Source organism: Bombyx mori, chromosome 8 (assembly GCF_030269925.1).
Source record: "Bombyx mori chromosome 8, ASM3026992v2".
NCBI classification, from domain to species: domain Eukaryota; kingdom Metazoa; phylum Arthropoda; class Insecta; order Lepidoptera; family Bombycidae; genus Bombyx; species Bombyx mori.
Window position 1 is genome coordinate 9200988 of NC_085114.1, and position 23128 is coordinate 9224115.

Below are 23128 nucleotides of genomic sequence, written 5' to 3' on the forward strand. Positions count from 1 at the left end.
GAGAAATCGGTGAACATACATACATAGATAAAAAATGGTGGTCGAATTGATAGGTTCCTGTTTTGAAGTCGGTTAAAAAGCGTGATTTTGGTACCCTAAATAGCTCCTTAACATTCTATTATTAAAAAATACTTTCACTTTCGACGTAAATGAAGTCGCGGCTAACATTTAGCGTTATGCCAAAGTAACTATTCCACGCGGACGAAGTCGCGGGCAAAAGCTAGTTTATAATATAGCAATTTTAAGTGGCTTATAAAACTGAGATAACTTATTATTGTATTATACCGTGAATAAACAAGTTTATCAAGCGTTCGGTTTAACACACTACTATCGGTTGATGCTTTGAGTACTATTGTTTTATTGCTTCGAAAAACTTTTGTTTATGTATAAGACCATAAATAGACTCTTGTACATTACTCCCTCAGACACAGCCCACTGAGTTTCTCGCCGGATCTTCTCAGTGGGTCGCCTTTCCGATCCGGTTGTAGATTCTACGAAGCACGGCTCATGCTAGGGTTCGTGTTAGCAACGTCGTCAGGTTTGAGCTCCGTGAGCTCACCTACTAATTAAGGTTCCGCTGAAATAGCCTCTCAAGGCTTATCAGCTTGGCTTATCAGGAAAAAAAAAGCGCATTACTGATTTGTGTGAAATACACCATAATTTTATAATAACATAAAAGCTTTGATGATTCTTATGTATTGTTGTTTATTTTTTACTTAGAATGAAATAAATTGACGTACCTATATTTTACAATTCGCATTAATAAAAACCAAAATCCTGTCAATTTTTAAAACCATACAGTTTTTTTTTTTTTTTCAAAGAATATGTCACGGATAATAGAGGACATGAAACCTTTTCTAAGTACAAACTTTTTGATTTGCTAGAAGGACAACAATCTTAGAATCGGTTTCTACTACTGAACTACGACTGATTCGGTGGTGCAGTAATTAGTGGATCTGACTGTCACGCAGGTCGTGAGTTCGTATCCCACATTGTGCAAGCACTGTGTGTGAACAGGTTTACTTGCTTTGACTGGTGTTTATTATCTATGTATGTATTTAAATATATATAAGTATGTTTATCAGTCTCTGGTACCCATAACACAGAGAATCCTAAGTTGGGGCCAGATGACGGTGCCTTTTTTTTTATTGATTAGATAATTGGACGAGCTCACAGCCCACCTGGTGTTAAGTGGTTATTGGAGACAATAGACATCTATAACGTAAATGCGCCACTCACCTTGAGATATAAGTTCTAAGGTCTCAAGTATAGTAACAACGGCTGCCCCACCCTTCAAGCCGAAACGCATTACTGCTTCACGGCACAAATAGGCAGGGCCTTCCCAGTTATTATTATTATTATTAGAATTCTGTCAATTTTAAAATCATACCGTGTTCCTTATAAAATAATATGGCACTATCGATTATGGAGGACATAAAACCTTTTGCAAATGCAACCTTTTTCATTTGGTAAAAGGACAACAATTTTATAATCGGTTTCTGGAAGTCATAAGGACTATTAACATTCTTCGTCTACACTAAGACATGAGGAAGTGACAAAGGTTACTTCCTACTTACTGTCTTAAACAATTCATTATTTTTCTACAGTAACCGAAGCCACTGTTTCGCACGCATACGATATTTTAAACATAATAATATTCGTTTTAAAGTAATACAACAAAACGTGTTCTCAGGTAATTTATTTATCCATTCGATAAAATTACAAACTATTGACTGAATGTGCCTAAAACCAAAAACTATTATAAACATACATTTTATGAAAACTTGATATGTTGAAGGAATTTCAAAACAATCTTTTTATATAATATTTTTTTATTTCATGTTCTTTGTATACAATTCAAAAGTGAATCTACGCTTTGAATAATAATAAAAGTGCAATAAGCGATTTCATAGTACTCTTTCCGGCTATTAGTTGTGTTATTCGCAAGCCATTGTTGACTACACGTGTTAGATAATACAAAAAAAAATAATAAAAAATCTCGCTAAAAAGATGTCCGTTAATCGTTACATAAATAACGTATAATAGCCAATAATAATAATAATAACACTATAATACAAACTCGTCACAATTTTGATGGACTAGAACCCACAGCGACGGAACTCTCATGGATTAAACACGTCAATATATTTTTTGGTAATGTATTCTAAATTATCATTTTATTCGTGGATAAATAAAGCAAAAGGTCGTGACCTAATTGGCATCGGAGTTTCAACATAGACAGTCTCATAGATACGGCTAAAGCATTTTATTAGCGTAGACATCATATACAAGATGCCGGGTCGGTTCACCTTTTTAAGTCTATATTGCTAATTGTTTTTCTGGTACAGTGCATATTGGATGAGGTCATTCATTACCATATAGCATTTATCGTATGAATTTAATTATACGTTAGGTAAATGGCAAACGTTTCCATCACAACGAAACTTTAGGACTAGCTTCCTTAATTATTACATTTCTAAACCATTAAAACCTATAAAGTAATTAAAAAGAACTTGTCGCGGAATCCATTAAACTAAGCTTAATTATATCGGTAAAAAAATTATAGCGTAATGTAGGTATACAAGGTTAAAACATATTTCAGTAATTAATTATATGTACACTTTCCGTTTCATTTATGTAAATATGTATTTAGATAAACGACGGCAGATCGCAAATTGCGACAATCCGTTCTCATTAAGCAAAATTATTCGTACATATATGATTTATTTACCACTAAGTAACAATAAAATATATCAAAATATCTACCAGTTAGACACAGATTGTTACTATTAACTAAATAAATAGATAGCAATTAATAATAATAATAATAGATTAATAAACTTACACTTGCGTTTTTCTAATGAATATACAAAACTAAAGCAAATGCGGAAGGCTACAAATAATATAGATGTTTGTGATGATTCGCACGCGACTCGCACCCGGGCTCCGTATAGTAAATAAATATGCACGTAATTATTATTATAATTTATATTTACAATATAAGAAAATATGGCACATCTGTTATCGACCGCGCTAACGCATCCACGCCGGCCGAGCGGAAGAGTCCTACGCGACTAAACATTGTCTGATCAGTATCCAATGCAAAAATGCGCCTACGTAATTTTGTTTTTTAATAATACCAATTAAAATACCGGTGGGTAAGTAATTATTCAGCTTCAACGTCGTTTTTTAACTTGGCTGCCTCCGTCGAGTAGCGCGGCCGACCCTCCTGACCGTCCGCTTCCCTCAAACCTCGAAAAAGGACCAAACCGAATGGCTGACCTCGTCGATACGTACAGCGTATCCGGAACATTCTCGAAAACCGATAGGCGGCACAAATTAAATCTCAGTTACACAATAAACCTTTTACACATGTTATACGGACAAAGGATTCGCGGTCGCGCGTCGACTGGTCGCTTGGTTTCGTCGCACGACATCTAATAGGGACGTTCACAAATACCAACAACACTAGAACTTATAGGTACAAGCAACTAAAGGTTTTGTTTTTCGAATCGATGCTAATCAGTTTATGGTTTTGTGTCCGTCCCGAATCCTATTTTCCCTTCAAGTATATAACGATATGTCAGTCTATATATGTGTGTGTGTGTGTGTGTTTGGGTTTGCGTGGGATTAGGCTCAGCTCGGTGGTGGGGGGTGGTGCCTTTGGCGGCGGTGTCGCGTGCAAGCACAGCACGCGTCGACTCGTCGCCGCCGCTGGCACGCCGCACGCCCGCAACGCTTACGGACGCAAGTCACTTCGCCGTCCTTGAAAAATATATTATGGCATTCAATAATATGTCGGAGACGGTCATTAGTTTGGTAGCTAAACGATGATATGTCCTTCTTTAAAAGAGGCTTGTGGAGAGTATTAAGCGGTAGGCAGCGGCTTGGCTCTGCCCCCTGGCATTGCTGAAGTCCATGGGTGACGGTAACCAGTCACCATCAGGTGGGCCGTATGCTCGTCTGCCTACAAGGGGAATAAAAAAAAAAGATTCCCGAGAGATGGCAGCACGATTGCGGTATCGTCGGAGCTCGGCTAACTTCGTGCCACGACAGAGCCACGGCCATGGAGTTAATAAGTACCTACAACTGGAGTGCTGTCTAATGCCGAGAAATCGGTCTCGAAAGAGAATACTTTTTGGTCGCGGTGTCCTTGTCTAATGTGGTGACCATATATAATTTAATTATAGGACAAAATTATACACATGCATCAGTTTTGAATTTACCTTAAGTAATTCTGTGTAACCCTATGTAAATACAAAACACGTGCTTGCAACCTTTTATTTATGTAAATTCAATTCTAAACATTGCTTCGTCGTCATGGTGACTTTTTTTCGACGGTTTTTTTTGGAAATTGCTGCGTTGTCGAAAATCTAGCACTGAGTTTTATTACAAACATCATTACCTCAGTTCTATTACTTAAACTTCCTCAAACTCATGTTTAACGTCCGAATACTCAACCGCGACTTAAATAATATATTATGTTGAACTTAATTACGCAATTCCTACTTTAATGTACTGGCTAAGTGGGCCGTGCAAATTAATATTTGACACACTGAGTGAGACACTGCAACACACATGGTCTGCGCGTATCGGGTGCTCTTTTCCTACATTCACATCTTCAATTGATTTAAAATTGCTTGTATTTTTACTTCTGTGCTATTTTCATGACACGTGTATATTAAGTCTACTAGTTACATTTTAGGAGATAAAACACAATGGGTAATAAAATGAAATGAAATGAAATTCATTTATTTGTTATATGTAGACAATTAAATAACTCTTAAATGACAAGTCAATACACATAACACGATACACATAGTACTTGATCTCTATTTACAAAATATTGGTTATACATATTATTATTATTAAGTTCAGTTAATTTTCTGTAGTCTTATAATATAACATTTCCTCTATTTTAAGTAAATTCTTTTTTTTCAACGAAATACATAATTTATTTTAATCAATATCTAAGTGGACCATGAGTATCATTAAAATTTCGCAATTTAAATTTCAATTCAATTAAAAATCGCCATTTTTCTTTAATAAATCTAAAATCGACTTTATATTTACAATCACTATTTCGCGACTTTTAAGTTTTTGTTTCAATACCTTAACATCTTGTCGTAATTTTGCTTTTCTCGGGGTATTTTTTATTTCTTGCGTTTGAGTGCTTGATTCTTCTTGTTTGACCTTTATATAGGACATTTTCCAGAAATTCCAACGTCATATTTACTAGAAGATCCTACTCGTTCGCTTAACGTCAGGCAAATGATATACATGCTTGCGTGCGACGCTATTCAATACAATAAAAAAAGTTCAAAAAATACCACGTGATGGCTCTTATAATATGAAAAATACATTGCAAAATTATAGTTTTCACGATTGTTTTTTCAAATTTAGTATATGACATAGATTAAGTACAATTTACAAGACAAATGGTATTAAATATTATAATGAGAAAAAATATCTCACATTTTAAAAATATATGCTCACACTAGTAAAAATTTATCAATGAATCTGACATATGGAAGGATATTCCACAAACTGGAGAGGATTCTCGCTTAAAACCATTTACATTAAAATTGTTCACCATGATTACACGGAAACTTTCACGATTTTCGAAAAAAAACAAGCCACAAGCTGTATCAGTGCCATTTTAACTTCGCACTACAAACGTAAATAGACGCCATTTTTCTTTTAATCCATTCATAGCTCTTTTTCGGTGATGCCAACAATTAATCTGGCTTCCCACCAAATTCAACATGAAAACCATCAGAAATCTACGTACCTACCATTAAATTTTCCATTAAACAGAGTTCTTATTAATATAGAACAATATTTTTTTTGTTAATAAGCTTTATTAATATATGATGTTCTATTAAAAATCAATATATATCATATAATCAATACTTCTTATATAATTTATTTTAATAAATTGTCATCATCAGAAACTAATTTCACCATAACTTTGTACGTTTATTTTGAACCAATTTAATTTTTGACGTTGATGGAAATTCTAAATTCTCGCAACATTTTCTAGTTAAGTTTAAGTCACATCGTTTAAATAATATGTATTTAGATATATTATTGTCATAAAACGTTTAAAATCCTGTAAAGTGGATTGATTTTAACCTTTTCGATAATTTTCAACAACACCCAAGCTACTAAAAAATCCACTAACCACTAAAAGCCATTTTTGATAACTAAGACGGGGGTCCAAATTCCTAGATTTTATGGAAAATCCTCTAAGCTAGCAACACTGCTTTTTGTTTGTAAAATGTGCGAGAGGGACACCACCACTTAATAATCATTCTCTTTTCAGACCGTTTTTCCTTACATCTTTTGCTATTTAAAAATAAACTTTAAGCCATAGAGATAAAGTATATTTTTAGTTTTTATGTCAAACGAAGTAAGCACTCCAGTTAGAATAGTAACTCTATGGCCACGGCAGACCGACCGACGGAAGCGCGTAGACGCCATTACACTTTCCGACCAGCCTTCTTGAAGAGCGGTGGCTCCGTCCTAACAACTTTCATTAGTTTTCGTTTGCTAACGTCATAAGAGAAGATTTCTAAATACATAGTTCTAAGAAAACAAACGTGATTGGTGTATATTTCTATTAGCTCGATCACCCTATTCGTCCCTACGATGTCTGACAATGGTGTTAATAATTAAGCCCTCCGACAAATATATTTAAAAAAATCTACAAATCTCTTTGGCTGTGTTTAAGTTTGCAGGTGTGAGCTATATATATTATTTTAAATCTATATATATTTTTACGGTCCACTATTCTTAAGTGGTTATTGGAGCCCATAGACATCTATAACGTAAATGCTACCATTCACCCTGAGCCACCGTGTAAGCTATAAAAAATACAAATCTTGTAAACACAACAAAGTACAAATATGACAAGGTACCTTCACAACAGATATATCAATTTGTAATCAAACAATATGAACTTGCCACAAGAAAAGTCAAAGATGAAGTAATCCATCGAGCGTCTATTGTGTAAGATTGGAAGCCCATCCGAATAACCTTGCTAAGCATTTAATGGACAACCAAATGACTATAAGAAGACCCAGAAGAAGATTGCCTCAAGATCTACTAGATCGACTGTAGATTAATTAATTTGGACATGTCATTGGACATTGTGCATACACCGCCGAAATTATTTTTCTCAAAACTACGGTTGAATGTCTTACGACAGCTTACTGTATAGAATTAGTAAAAATTAAAAATTAAAAAATCAAACAATATGGATGATTTAAGTAAGATAGCACTGGTACCTTGCACCGACACGTGACGCATCTCTGCTCTCCATGAGAATGTATGGATGGATGAACTTCCTTGCCGTTGGGTAGCGGCCCGTCCGGGAATCGACAGCCTCCTTCAGCTAATATCTCCTCCGCAGTCTTGGGCGTTCCCTGATCCTTCGGTGTCTCCTCATCTGATTTCTTAGTTTTATTCTGTGGAAACATAATTCTCAGATGAAAATATTATACACATTGGTGTAGATGTTGATCTATTTTTACTTTAATTAAATAAATATATATTATGTTATTAATTATCAGCGTAAAGTACATATTCCACACAAGAAACGAACCTGTAATACGGATGTAATGGAGTGATCCAGTTCAACTACTTACAAGGTGATCAAGACATTCCTATATCTTCTATGACCACTTCATACCAAATATACGTACAATGGTGATTTGTGTAGAAATGCCCCGAAGTAATTACAAAACCAACAAAGGTTCTTATGAAGCCATTCAACAATGACTACGACACGTTTTTGTTTTTTATTGCTTAGATGGGTGGACGAGCTCACAGCCCTCCTGGTGTTAAGTAGTTACTGGAACCCATAGACATCTACAACGTAAATGCGTCGCCCACCTTGAAATATAAGTTCTAAGGTCTCAGTATAGTTGCAACGGCTGCCCCGCCCTTCAAACCGAAACGCATTACTGCTTCACGGGGGAAATAGGCAGGGCGGTGGTACCTACCCGCGCGGACTCACAAAAGGTCCTACCGCCAGTAATTCTGTATTTCCTTACCTCTGGACAAACCCTGCAACAGGCTTTCTTGTCAGGTCTGAAGGCATCCTTCTCGCTGCATCTCAGAGGAGGACATTGCACCCGAGGACAGTGAATCTGCTTCGTGATGTAATTACATGTGCATATCGCGCAAGTGTCGTAACCTCCTGGAACTAGATACGGGTGCCAGGAGGAGCCAGGAGCATAGCTCTGTCCAGCTAAAACGCAACTACCATTTTCTGACCATGCAGCAGAAGTAGTATCTAAAACAAATAAAAAAAAATGCTGAAAATTCAAATCATGAAAGAAAACAATGCTTAAATTTTCCGATAGTACCGATAAGTACAAAATATCCTGTCTATATCTGATTTTAAGGGTGGGGCGGCAATTTAGCAGTAGTACAGTTGAAACTTCGACTTCATATCTCACGTTGTAACTTGTAAGTACACGCTGTAAAATCACCACAGCGGTAGTCAATAACCACTTAACACTAGGTTCTGCCCACTGAATTTCTCGCCGGATCTTCTCAGTGGCTCGCGTTTCTGATCCGGTGGTAGATTCTGCGAAGCACTGCTCTTGCTAAGGCCAGTGCTAGCAACACTCCGGGTACGAGCTCCGTGAACTCACCTACATGTTAGGGCGAAGCTGAAATAGCCTCTCAAGGCTATCAGCATAGGAAAAAAAATACTAGGTCCTGAACTAGTATACTATATACCATACAGTTTACAAATATAAAAATTTCAATTTCCAAAGAAAAATTGATATTAATTTAAAACAATTCACTACAATATTAAAACCACATCACGTTTTTCGCTATCAACAGGAAAAGAGAAGTATTATAAGTTATCTATCTATGTATTAACTTTAATGTAATTTATCTTAAATCTTCTACATCTTATGTTTGTATCACGGTATCTCTCAAACAGATGTAGCTATACTGTACTTAACTATAACGTAGATTTAATTATACAGATTGCTCATAGCTAATTGGTAAATTTTATTTATTGGTTTAAAGACAATTAATCATTTATTTATAGCAGTAAGGATTTTAGAACATACATTCGATATTTTATTATATTGTTTGTTTGCTTGTACTTAATTTACGATGATGAATGACGAAATACGTAAGTACGTATTTCGTCATTCATCATGGAGGTCTATCGTGAACATTTGTTAAGTAACAAATGTTCACGATAGACCTCCACGGTGAAGGAATAATAACAAAACTGAGACCTTAGAACTCATGTCTCCAGGTGGGTAGCGCTATTTACGCTGTAGATGTCTATGGGCTCCGATAACCCCACTTAACACCAGCTGGACCGTGAACTCGTCCAGCAATCTAAGCAACAAAAAAAAATTTGGATGTTACTAGTTGAAAAAATTTAAAAAATAAACACGCTTACTTGTACAAATTGGGCAGCAATGTCCCGGCGGTAGAATGGTTGGTACTAAGCAGTTAACGTGCGGGCACTGGACCGGCTCACATTTCGGCGTGCCCATCACGCACACGCATTTCGAACATGTCTGAAAAGTAAAGTGGAAATTACGAAATCTGCAACATTACATTAAACATTGTTATTGACGTGACACAAAAGATCCTAAACGCTTGAAACGTCGGGCAGTTGATAGATAGTTTTACTGGTGGTAGGCCCTCTTGTGAGTCCGCGCGGGTGGGTACCACCATCCTGCCTATTTCTGCCGTGAAGCAGTAATGCGTTTCGGTTTGAAGGGTGGGGCAGCCGTTGTAACTATACTTGAGACCTTAGAACTTATATCTCAAGGTGGGTGGCGCATTTACGTCGTGGATGTCTATGGGCTCCAGTAACCACTTAACACCAGGTGGGCTGTGTGCTCGTCCACCCATCTAAGCAATAAAAAAAAGACAAAGAAAGCAAAGTACGAACAGGTCACATTAATATTTTACAAAGATTGTTTAAATTTTGTAACTTCCGTTTTTCTACAATGAATACTTCGACTTCAAATCACAAAGTTAACCTACTTTATAAGAGGAGGAACTTTGGATGGAGTACTCTTCTGCAACATTCAATAACTCAGACCCACGTACCTCAGTGTCAGTCCAAATTTCCCCGAGCTTGTAATATTTTTCTCCTTGCTTACAATATCCAACACTCAATCGATATAGCCCGTAGTCAGAAAGCTGATCTGCAGAAGGACTAGGTGGATACTTGGGACTCAACTCGTTGTCTATAGGACCCGGTACTGCGGGTAGGCACGATGTTGGCACGCTTATCTGTAACCAGATTAGAAGCATCAAGAATTTGATACAAATCGTGTTCTCGCATTAAAACTGTAAAATCTCAAAACTTACTAATTTTACTAAGGATAGTGTTTTAAAGGTTACTCGTAAATATTACGAGTAATAATTTTTCCAACATTAATTTTTTATTTTTTACCAGTTACATTATCTGTTTTTAAAGTAAGATAAGAGTATGTATTAATTTTGTTAATAGTAGTCAAAATATAGGTTAACCTTAAAATTAAACTAAAACTAAATTACGCTCTTTTGACAGTATTTATGAGAAAGATACTGGTGATACCAAATGATTCCGCATATTAACTCGATTTCGAATATTTTTGGAAATTGTAATGCGAAAAGACGGAATATTTATGTTACATATTGTTTAAAGAAACAAAAGCTCACCTTGCCTTTTTCCGTGATTAGCAGTCAAAAAATACAAATTTTGTTAATATCAGACAATGTACAGTCATTTGATTAAATGTTAGCTTAAACCTAATATATACATATATACATTTCATCTATATATAAATGGCGTGTAGAGAGAAAAGCAGAATCCCGTTTTTTAATGCAAGCCCTTTTCACGAAACTGGGTTAGAATTGACTATTTTATTAAGTTCTGTATTTCGTGATACTTTCAAAGCGCTGTACGCAGCGTTCTCCCGAAGTCCTGTATTTCCAGCTTATTATGAATATATTTTATTTAATTTTCATAAAGTAAAAAAAGGAATACTTTTTATCATACGTATTATCGAGATCTACCATCAGCCTCCCTATCCATTAACGGTTCTGATTCACCCTGTATAGATAATTATATATAGCTCTATGAAATAACTAATCTATACTAATATATAAATCTACTTACTAGTTATAACTACTGAACCATGCATCCAATTGACTTGAAACTTGGTATCCATGTACAAAATACATGTACTTAATGGAGAGGCTAATAATTATTGAGTATCGGACTCCCTACACTAGTTGCGGGGGCGTTAATGACGAGAATCTTTGTGGGGCTGAGAAATAATAATGTTAATTTTAAATGCCCAGCGAAGCGGACGGGTACAACTGGTCGTGTAAATAAATAAACAAATCTTAACAATAGTTTAGAAAGAGAGAGAAAGAGAGAGAGAGAGTATTCTTTATTGTACACCAAAAAACAAATAAACAGTGCGATACATTAAATACAAAAAAAGTACAATTGGCAGTCTTATTGCTAAGAGCGATCTCTTCCAGACAACCATCAGGTGGACAAGAATCATTTGGAAACGAACTACGCGTGGTGTACCAATCCAGTGAAATACATATACACATACATACATACATATATCCGTAAATATACATACAATGAATACACAATGTATTATAATATAATAACCTGTAATATAGTTTACCTGGGGAGCGCGCGTGCGCAGTAGCGCCGTGACATTATCCTGTGCTCGCAACTCTAGGAACGCGGCTCCGATATGGATAGCCACTAGTTCTGCAGCGCTGGGCTCTAACACCCAGCCTTCGTCGCCGCCGAGCTCGCGGGCGTTGTCCTCGCCTCCCGCGTGCGTCTCCAGCCACCACGTCGACCGTGAACGAGAACTACCCGTGACCGCTGCCTGATAGGAAACCACAAAGTTATCTGAGGCCGTCAGCGCAAAAGTGGTTTGAAGTCGTCGTGGCCTAAAGGATAAGACGTCCGGTGCATTCGTATGTAGCGACGCACCGGTGTTCGAATCCCGCAGGCGGGTACCAATTTTTCTAATGAAATACGTACTTAACAAATTATGTTCACGATTGACTTCCACGGTGAAGGAATAACATCGGGTAATAAAAATCAAACCCACAAAATTATAATTTGCGTAATCACTGGTGGTAGGACCTCTTGTGAGTCCGCACGGGTAGGTACCACCACCCCGCCTATTTCTGCCGTGAAGCAGTAATGCGTTTCGGTTTGAAGGGTGGGAAAGCCGTTGTAACTATACTGAGACCTTAAAACTCATATCTCAAGGTGGGTGGCTCATTTACATTTTAGATGTCTATGGGCTCCAGTAACGACTTAACACCATGTGGGCTGTGAGCTCGTCCACCCATCTAAGAAATAAAAAATAAAAAATGTGGCCTAAGCTTACCATAGTTATTATGGAGCAATGAGGCTTAAGTTTTCATGAATTTGAATTTGAGTAGGCAAAAAAACAATACACGCAAAAATAATGTTTACAAAGTCATCTGTTATCTATAGGTGAAACTATGGATAGGCCTGCTTTGCATCAAAATTTTATATATTTTAAATAAATTACAATATACATAGCAATATACATAAGCATGATTATGATAAATTGTGGGTTAGGCCACTTCTACACTGACGACCTCATTTATTAATTTATAACGCATATTATTAATATTGAAAACAGTGAGTACTATAAGAGGATGAAACCCACTACATTAAGACAGTCGGTAGGCACTGGTATAACTCGTGGAAACTTTTGTTAATTACTTAGATGGGTGGACGAGCTCATAACCCACCATTAAGTGGTTACTGGAGCCCATAGACTCTACAACTAGTCTATCTACAACGTAAATGCCGCCACCCACCTGAGATATGAGTTCTAAGGTCTCATTATAGTTACAACGGCTTTCCCACCCTTCAAACCGAAACCGAAAACTGCTTCACGGCAGAAATAGGCAGGGTGGTGGTACCTACCCGTGCGGACTCAGCCAGGTCCTACCACCAGTAAAAGACGTATTCGAAAGGTCATTCGTAAAAGTGGTTTTAATTACATTACATTACGCTGTTCTCTATGGTTACCTCGTAATACAGTCCGCATAGCGAATCGACGGACAACCATGCAAGTCCGGCCATGTTATTGGGAACACGAGCCTGAGTCGTGCGTCGTAACAAAGCCGGACCTGAACCAGCCGCATCTGGCATTAGACGAGACGTAAGACGCCCTCGTAGAATCGGAGGACCTGTTGATTGGTTCAATAACACTATTACTTATTAAGGCATTTGCATCTTATCTTATACCTTTAAACGAGCAATTCTTGTATATACTTATATATAATCTGAATCTCGGAAACGGCCCCAACGATTTTCATAAAATTTACAGGGGATTTCGGGGGCGATAAATCGATCTAGCTACGATTTATTTTCAGAAAATGTTTTTTTATTCGTGCTTTCAATAATCAACTCTTTCCGTCATCTATTGGCGAATAATAATACTATTTTTCTTAATTGAGGGCAACTAACCGCTTTAAAGACCCAACAAGGTGGCGTTATCAAAAAAAAAACGAACAAAGCTCGGTCATCATCTAGTTTGTTTATTATTTGCGAACGAATTCACTATCAATATCGTTTTGGTCACCAGTGTGCTTAGTGCGAGTTTCTTAACGTTCTCGATAGCGTAAAAGTTAAGCCAATTTTGAATGGAGTTGGAACAGCGCCCCTAGCGGCAAACGCACGCAAACGCCCCCATTCCATACAAATATTAACTAACTTTTACGCATTTTTAACGCACCTTTAACTTAACGTACTGTGCACACAGATACCTCACGGCGTAAATGACTAAATTCAACAGCTCTCCTAACCATAAAACCGGAATATATAATTACTGCATCATCACGGCCGAAATAGGCAGAATGGAATTACAAACAATAGGTATTCCCAAATGAATATTGCACTTTAATATATAGCACGCAATGTACGCTAAACAGTTGACATGCTGAATAAATGACAGTCTCGAGCACAGTATCTGTACGCCCTCATAGTAACAATGAAGCACTTATACATTCCGGTTTGAAGGATAGAACTTTCCTTAACATAATACTATTAAAACCTCAACCTCGTCTACCAAATAGGCGGTAGCTGTGGTAACCTCTGATAAACTTAGCACTTCGAACTATGAGTTATTTTTATGTTTTATGCTATGTTTCTAAGTCAAAAAAGACTCAAGACTTTCTCCTCTTTCTGATAGATTAAGCTATTAAAATATCTTTAAAAAAATGTTACTCACCGGCATCCCCTGCAATATGGACTACGAGTTGTTCGTCGTATAGTGGTTGGAAGATCCGGGCGCTTGGTCTTGCGAGAACACCGACCCTTGTATCCAATATCTCAACCTGCAAATGTCTCTTCCCCTGTTCTTCTACCAAAGTTATCTTCGGATCAACAACACCTACGTTTTCCATCTGCAGAATACGTTAATAAATTAAACGATACAATCTAACGTTACAAAAAATTACACTTCAACATTAGGCAACATCTATGTAAAATGGACAACGGGCGACGCATCCTATCAATTCTGCATGGAGGAGATGAAAACTATGCCTTACAAACCATGTGACTGTGTCATCTTAGTGAGGGTATAGAATGTGGAAATGGTTATCCAGCCCAGGTTGTACATTTATCTTCCTCTTATCCCCAATCCCAGCTTTCATCCCCAAAAAGCTATTGCAGAATTTAAGACGCCGGTCTTTGAAAATGATAACTAAAACACAAGGGAATGTCATAACAAATCCCAAAAGCTTAAAGTATAGGGCAATAATTTTGCCAAACCTTTAAAATCTAAGATAGGGTTGATAAATTACTATACTTTACTTTTACAAAAAACGGAGCTTACCTAATCTTTAATTAAAATAATTAAACTTTATTGAAGCTGTTCAATGTTATTACAATTTTAAATTTAACACATAAGATCGGTGTGAGAGCAATTAGTTGAAATAAAACCTTACCTGTATATCATAGACGAGAGATCCTTCCTTGTCAATGTAGACCAAAGCCAATCCTTCAGGAGATGGCGCAGCCGGTGTTCTCTCGGCCACCAAAGGTGTGTGGAAAAGTTCACATGTTCCCTTCTGTCTCACACTTCCCGAAATACGCCTTTGGGGATTTTCGACAGATTCAATGCCGAGCAATAGGCGTCCCCTCGCTAAAGATCGTAACTCAGCAGCCGATATGGGAGTAGATACTTCGAGCAAATTGAAATCGTAATTTGGTTTTGCGACTCTCTGCACCTGAAATTTATAGCAATTATTCTCGAATCGACCAAGATTATTAAGTTTAAGATCACTCAAATATTCATCTGTGAATTACGAAGTTTTTTACATTAACAGACTTACTATTTCTCCGTATATTTCTAACTCCCTTCCTTGAAACTTAGCTATCCAAATTATTTGATGTAATACCCAAGAAATTTTTATATTGAGATTTTCATAGATGCTTAGTGTTTCTGATTATAACTTCTATCACTAAGATTTATCTTTAAACGAGTATCGCCAACTAATGTGAACTAGCCATGCAAAACGGTCACTTAAAACAATTACCTGATCAATGATAGTCTGATTTTTGTCCGGCAAAGTTAAAACAACTCTGACAAGGTCTGACGTGTTCACTGTTTTCGGAAAAATTCCATTGAAAACTATAGCCATGTACAAGCTCGGAGCTGCGCCGGCGACCGATGTGATTACAGCGGTACCACCCCACCATCCTTCCTCGTGATCTAAATCTTTAGACCCTCGACAAGTTGCCTGGCTGAAGGTGGTAGGGGGATTCTCGGGTTCCAATAAAGATGTGAACATTTCTGATGACAGCGCTGGGTATCTGAAAATATGATATTAACGGTTACTTTCCAACGTCAATTCTTCTGCGTTGAATGATTAATATTTACCTACCTATTCTTGTCGATACAATAAGTAATAGGTCAGTATTATTATTTATTTATTACACTTCGGTTCATAGAAAAGTAATAGTCGTTACTTTCAAGAAAGTGTAACAACATAAAACCATGTACTCATCTCTCTAACTACAGTTGTTTGTCAAGACAGTTTCTGTTGTCTATGTCCGTTAGCGTGATTACCGATCTACGCTATATACATATCAAAGTCGATGTATTCATGTATGTATGTTTCCCTTAGATTCAAAAATGGCGGCACCGATTTCTATAAAATTTTCAGGTAATCTGGATTCTGGATGAATCTGGATTCAGGATCTGATTAAAGCCAAATCAAACATCGGCCAGGAAAGCGGACTGGGTCTGACTTGTTAAATATTAAAAAACAAAAACAAAATGACTAATCAAGATTGTTTCAATTAATGTTTTACGGTTCGTTAAATTCATAAAATCTAGATTCCTGATACCGGGAATGGCACACGTTCCATTAATATATTGCGGTCGTAAAGCCCGTAATTAACAAACACTTTTAAAAAAACATTGTAAGTGGACCAACTACTTCCAAGAATTTATTAGCCAGTCTCTTCGTCTAGATAATAACGCAACAGATCATCGGATCTACGATTTGATGTATCAATAAATAAATTGGGTTAATCGAGGAACTGTCCACTTTAAATCGTCTCAACGTGAAAAAAAAACACAATCACACATCTCGGTATTCTATACCATATGGCCCCACATCCGTTGGTATTGCCCAACACTAAACAATTCAAGGGATTTCCGCTATTAATCATACGATTAATTTAATTTATAATCGTCAGCGAATATTCCTAGATATCGCTTCATCAATCTTATTCGATTGAGAAGTTAAGTGGTTTCTACTATCGAAATTACGTGGCATTGAAATGGCTTTGTTGAAGAATGAATGGGATGGGATTCTGCTTTACCTATTAATGCGAGTCCGCATTATGTTTCAGTGAATACGCATATTTTTGAATTTAGCGGCTTAATTATTGAACGATTATTTTTCTAGTTAAAATATATACATCTACCTAATCCAAGACGGTCTGTCTTGGTGACCACGGTCTTAAATATTTGTCAGTGATATATTTGGATTTCCGTACCTACCTGTCGATTCTGCCACTCAGAGCGCTGTCTATGGAGTTGCTGGTCTCGTCTCCCCATAAAAGAGCAACGTGTAGATCGCCGTCCCGTAATAAGGTCTTGTACTGGCGTGGTACTCGCCGCCACACACCGCATAGCTGAAACGAGGAAGCACTGTGAACTCAGGGTAAACAACCAATAACATAAGTTCTTGTCTATTTTAATACGCTTTTATTAGCTTCAGACGTATGTATGTAAGGGAATCTTTGAACATGATTTTGACCCCCTTCAAAACGTTGGATTAGCTCGAAATTTGGTATACTTATTAATTTTATTATTGGATTTTCTTTAAAAACGTATTCTGTTAGTTTTTTTTAAACTATTATTTATTTAAACAGCGGCTTTGGCTTTATCTGCTTGTCTCATCAAACACTTTATCTTTCAAAATTTCAAAAAATAATGCTTAGCAAATTAAAAATAATGATAAAAGAATACCAAAATTAATATGAAGTCTAAATCGATTCAAAGATTGTCCGCAGATACCGCGGGACTTTGTGAGTGACTAAGAGCAAAAAATTCAATTATAAAAGATTCTTTTATTATGTCTGAGAGATTACTGGTGGCCTGGAGGCCTTTCCAGCTTTACCAGGACAGGTGGGCGAGCAAGCGCTCAGCCAGGAGGCTGGTGTAAAAAAATACCTTAAATATTCTTTACATCGCGTGCCCTGTAAAGACTATTCATGATAGAAAAAAATAATGTACTACGACTTTGTAGAACACATTATTATTTATAAAAACTGTCGCGACAGCATATGTCTAACTATTATAGCTATGCCGCAATACGTGTTCTTTTATTTTTTTTAATAAAACACTATCAAATATTGTTAAATTTTTTGTTAAAGACCCGAGCGGAGCCGGAGCGGGCCACTAGTCAAATATATGTATTACATTTACTAAGAAAAAAAAACACCTTATCCGTTTTCTCTTCGTAAGTTGCGTGTATGCCGGGTATCTTCTTCAAGGATTGCTCGAGTAGCACTTGACCTTGACGATCTAAGAAGGCGAGGGCCCGCGGCCGCGTTTTCATCGACGGACTCAGCAACACGGACCAGTAAAGGTGACGGCGGCGGAACGTGAACCTCGCTGCGGCAACACCCGGAGCCACTGGCACGCCGGTCATGTCATCGCGCTGCACGCAAAGCGGAGATCGACCGGTCAAAAACGAAGCGAAATCTGAAAAAAATACGACAGCTTTACAGTTATTTGTACTTGGCGAACTTAACGTTACTGTAATTTTTTTTAGACACCTACAACGTAAATGCGCCTCCCAACTTGTGATATGAGTTCTAAGATCTCAAGTATAGTTACAACGGCTGCCCCACCTTTCAAACCGAAACGCATTACTGCTTCACGGCAGAATTAGGCAGGGTGGTGGTATCTTCCCGTGCGGACTCACAAGATATCCTACCACCAGTAATAACGTAAATTATAATTTTGCGCGTTTCATTTTTGTTACACGATGTTATTCCTTCACCGTGGAAGTCGATCGTGAACATTTATTGAGTACGTATTTCATTAGAAAAATAGGTACCCGCCTGGGATTCGAACACCGGTCCATCGCTCAACACGAATGCACCGGACGTCTTATCCTTTAACCACGACGACGATTCAATTAATTCGATTGCATTCAAAATTTATACAGATCCTACAATTGTTCACGTGCTTGAGAAGGTTTTTGCCAAAGATCGATGATCAACGTGCGTTAAATGGCACGCGACTGATTTTAATAAACGGCAATTTTTTTTTTTCAAATGTTTCTCTACAACCAAAACTGACCGTGGCCGAGTTTCTTTAGTAATTTAGTAATAAAATGTTGAAATAAATGTTCCAAGTTGTTCCGACGTAATTAAATTTATGTTTTATACTTCAACAATCACATTTTATTATAGCACAGTGTACTGAAAGATCTGTCTAAAACTAGGAAATATTATAGTGCTGCAATAACCTTAACCAACAAATTGTTATAATGACATAATTATGTTTTACCCATAACATTTTTACATTACGCGACATGTAAAATGATTGGAAAGACTGATGTGCGAGGTCTGTTGTTGATGTTCGACGAAGGACTCGACCAGCGTTAGAATTAACCCACAGACACAGTCCACTGAGTTTCTCGCTGGATCTTCTCAGTGGGTCGCTTTTCCGATCCGGTGGTAGATTCTGCGGAGCACTGCTCTTGCTAGGGTCAGTGTTAGCAACACTCCGGTTGAGCCCCGTGAGCTCACCTACATGTTAGGGCGAAGCTAAAATAGCCTCTCAAGGCGATTTTGATGCTGATAAGCATAGGTAGGAAAAGAAAAAAGTTGATGCTCGTTTCACATTCCACGTTGATGATATTGGGGGTTACTCAAGGGTAAAAAATCGTGGTCCAAGAGGTGACAGTGTACTTACTCATAACGAGCGAAGTGACTAGCGAAGTGACGGTGTTCAAACCCTTATGTAAGATACGTATTTAATAATACGTATTTACCACCTGTTCGCGTATTATCAACGATTTACTCGATGAAGGAATAGCAAGCATCCTTTAATTATATTAAAACCAAAATATCGATGATTTTGTCAGTGGGAGGATATATTGTATGTAAGCCCAAATGTGTCGGTACCACTATTTATATTAGCTGTAAAGCGTCTAAACGTACGAATTTATTGAAAGGAACAAACAGGCATCATATATTCACGTTGACAAGTCCATGAGCGCTGATAACCGCTTAACACCAGGCGGGCCGTGAAATTGTTCAATTAATTATATAGTAAATATATATTTCGTTTATTTTTTATTATACAAATACTCAACGTTTTATTTTTCCATTTAGATTAAGTCAGGCGTTTTAGCTTCGTCATCGGTTGCCTTATAGTCGATATGGTAAAATAAAAAAATCTTACGTTTCATATTGTGATCTGCTTCTTCAATGATCACGTCTCCGGGCATATCTTCTTGCACAAGGTCTGGGTCTGTAGAAAAAAACATAGATTTTTGTTTAGTTGTTGTTGTAACAAATCGTAAAAGTAACAATAAAACAAATCATTATTAAGACGATTTTATTGAATTCAGCTCTAAATACACAGATTTCTAGAAGGTATCCCTTAAATTTAATCTCTATGTATAAAAATGAATTGCTGTTCGCTAGTCTCGCTAAAACTCGAGAACGGCTGAACCGATTTGGCTAATTTTGGTCTTGAATTATTTGTGGAAGTCCAGAGAAGGTTTAAAAGGTAGATAAATATGAAAATGCTCGGAATTAAATGAAAATAACAATTTTGTTTTTCCTTGGATGTGTCCCCCGTCGGTCTTTTATTTATCGATTGAGGCACTACGAAGTCTGCCGGGTCAGTTAGTAACTCATAAAAAGCAAATTAACATTTATACAAATACGTTTATTACATCAAAACGAATTATTACAATATGCGCCTTGATGCAAATTCGCAATGTCGCGGATGATTTTAATATTCAACATTAATTCCGTCTGATGTAGCCGGACAGGAAGTAATTAAATTTAATAGATTTAAATGCCATCGTTTCCCTGTACGCTAAATTGAGATTGGTACTTTCACCGGTGGTCCAAGACTCATCAAGCAATTGATCATGAGTGACGTTTCATTGGCGACGGAAGCCTGTTCGTAAGACCTCACTGACCCCTCGATTCTGACCGATTAGATCAGAAATATTATTCAATCACATGGATGTCTAGACGGCGACATTAGAATTTGCGTCTTACGTTGCTTTCTTGTTGGTTTTGTTCGACGATAGACCGAAATAGAGAGAGAGAGAGAGAGAGAGAGAGAAAGAGAGAGAGCGAGAGCACTGACATTTCAAGCGGCAAAATAATTTTGATCAGTTTAATCAGATGCGAGCGATAAATAAAACAAATTCAGTGCGCTACGGGACATTATGAATCGGTAATAAATCATAGTTTACGATACAACTGTATCGCTTTCATCTCGCAATAGTCTGCCAACATTTCTACGAGTGATTTTTTCTTTAACTATGACTAACGTACAAGCTCCCGACCCACCTGGAATTAAACAACGAACAAATACATAGAAAAAAATACAAATAACAAAAAAAAAAAACAATTACTATTACAAATGGCTCTTCAACCTAAGAAACCGAAAGCGCATGATTGTTTTGTCACATTACTAAATAATTAACTTTTTATTTTATTTTAATAATGTTATTGTAGAAAAAACAATAAGTCAACGTTTTACTGGTGGTAGGACCTCTTATGAGTCCGCGCGGGTAGGTACCACCACCCTGCCTATTTCTGCCGTGAAGCAGTAATGCGTTTCGGTTTGAAGGGTAAGGCAGCCGTTGTAACTATACTTTAGACCTTAGAACTTATATCTCAAGGTGAGTGGCGCATTTACGTTCTAGATGTCTATGGGCTCCAGTAGCCACTTAACACCAGGTGGGCTGTAGCTCGTCCACCCAACAAAGCAATAAAAAAAAACGTAACTTTTCAGACAGATGCTACTACTACTTAAGATTCTCCTTTCAAAAGTGGCTCCCATCAACGGCGAACGCGGTATACGTGTTCCCAAGCACGTTGCAAATGCGTTGCTTATTTCAATATGTATCATAATTTACTTAATAAGTTAATCTAATCTAACCGAAAGTGCGTTAACACGGAGTCCTGGTTGGTACTCGAGAAATAAACGTATTCAACATATTTTGAAGTGAGTAAATGTTATAAATCGCGTTATCAGATGATCGGTAGCGGACGACATACTAACAAGATAAACAAGCGCATAGTAACTACAGTAAACGTGACGAGAAGAGCTGTTTACGAGTCTAGCGAGTTTATCCGAAAGCAGATTGTAATCTGGCACGCTCCGACGCCACCGCTCATAATTCACTCCGTAAATTCATAAGCTACCCGAGACAGCCCTAAATTTATTTGCAAATGGCGCCAACGTGGCGATGAATGGTTCTAGGATATTTGCGAGCACAACAAAGAACTAGAATTGAAAGATGATTCGACCGGAGAACGTTATTCAGGGTTGAAAATAAATATATAACACAATCTAGACAATTAATTAATTAAATTGCAGTATCTATGCTAATATATAAATCCACAGTGGTTTTTACGGATGTTCCGTTATAACTACTGAACTGTGTATCTGATTGACTTGAAAATTGATATCCATGTAGAAAATACATGTACTTAATGGATAGGCTAATATTTATGAGTGTTGGACTCCCTACACCAGTTGCGGGGGCGTTAATGATGAGAATATTTGTGGGGGTGAGAAATAATAATGTTAATTTTAAAGGCCCAGCGAAGGGGTTAAGCGAAGCTAGTATTATCATATTTCCGAGTCCCATTGGTATTATATGATTAATCGATAATACGTCACAAATGTTCTATTCTGCTACTCCCGAGGTGGATTTGGTCCAAAATATCGTACCTGAGTTCAACGCTTCTTCGCAAACGCGGGATTGAAAAGCCTGGGAATAGGAATTAGTGGGAGTAATAAAAATATTAGAAGTTAAATACTATTTACTTTAGGTGAATGATATGAATATAATTACAGTAGCTGGAGGTGGATCTGATTTTAACCGCATGGACCATATTTATGTAAGATCTTCTAACAATTCAAAAGTGCCAAGGCTCACTTAGAATGCATAAAAAAATGTAAGTATGAATGTATAGTCAATTATCTCTTAATGCTATTTTGGGCTTTATAATAAGATCATAATTTCTGCAAATCTTATACAAAGTAGAATGCTAAATTCCCTACGTAAAGTGTGACCTATTTCTAAACGAATATACCGTTGTAACAGTCATCAGTTTGATTCACTTATCAAGATAATATCTATAAAGAAGAATGGGACAACCCTGACAACAGCGCGCATTGCGCATCGGGACACCTTTGACTCCGCTGGGCTTGGCTCACACGTCGTAGATGCAGTGTACATGAATATTTATGCGGACGCATACCGCACTCGCGCGGTACTGACTGAGATTCTGCGGACAAACGGCGTATCACCGGCACCGCTCATTAATGTCGTT

At 37.2% G+C, this 23128-nt stretch overlaps 1 protein-coding gene across 2 annotated transcripts in view; it reads right to left on the minus strand.

The window, feature by feature from the left end:
• Positions 1 to 1684: 1684 nt before the first annotated feature.
• Positions 1685 to 23128, minus strand: part of LOC101745779 (dorsal-ventral patterning protein Sog) — a 112418-nt gene continuing 90974 nt past the window's right edge. Inside the window, exons 4-16 of one of the 2 annotated variants that reach the window (XM_012695533.4) lie at positions 20001 to 20069; positions 18025 to 18287; positions 17079 to 17212; positions 15604 to 15880; positions 15013 to 15294; positions 14295 to 14469; positions 13091 to 13251; positions 11688 to 11900; positions 10102 to 10287; positions 9440 to 9560; positions 8058 to 8299; positions 7290 to 7469; positions 1685 to 3765 (exon numbers count right to left, since the gene is read on the minus strand). In XM_012695533.4, the coding sequence (XP_012550987.1) occupies positions 3637 to 3765; positions 7290 to 7469; positions 8058 to 8299; positions 9440 to 9560; positions 10102 to 10287; positions 11688 to 11900; positions 13091 to 13251; positions 14295 to 14469; positions 15013 to 15294; positions 15604 to 15880; positions 17079 to 17212; positions 18025 to 18287; positions 20001 to 20069 (2432 nt within the window). In that variant the 3' untranslated portion in view covers positions 1685 to 3636. The remainder of the gene's footprint in view (positions 3766 to 7289; positions 7470 to 8057; positions 8300 to 9439; positions 9561 to 10101; positions 10288 to 11687; positions 11901 to 13090; positions 13252 to 14294; positions 14470 to 15012; positions 15295 to 15603; positions 15881 to 17078; positions 17213 to 18024; positions 18288 to 20000; positions 20070 to 23128) is intronic. The other variant, XM_012695534.4, reaches the window with a different exon arrangement.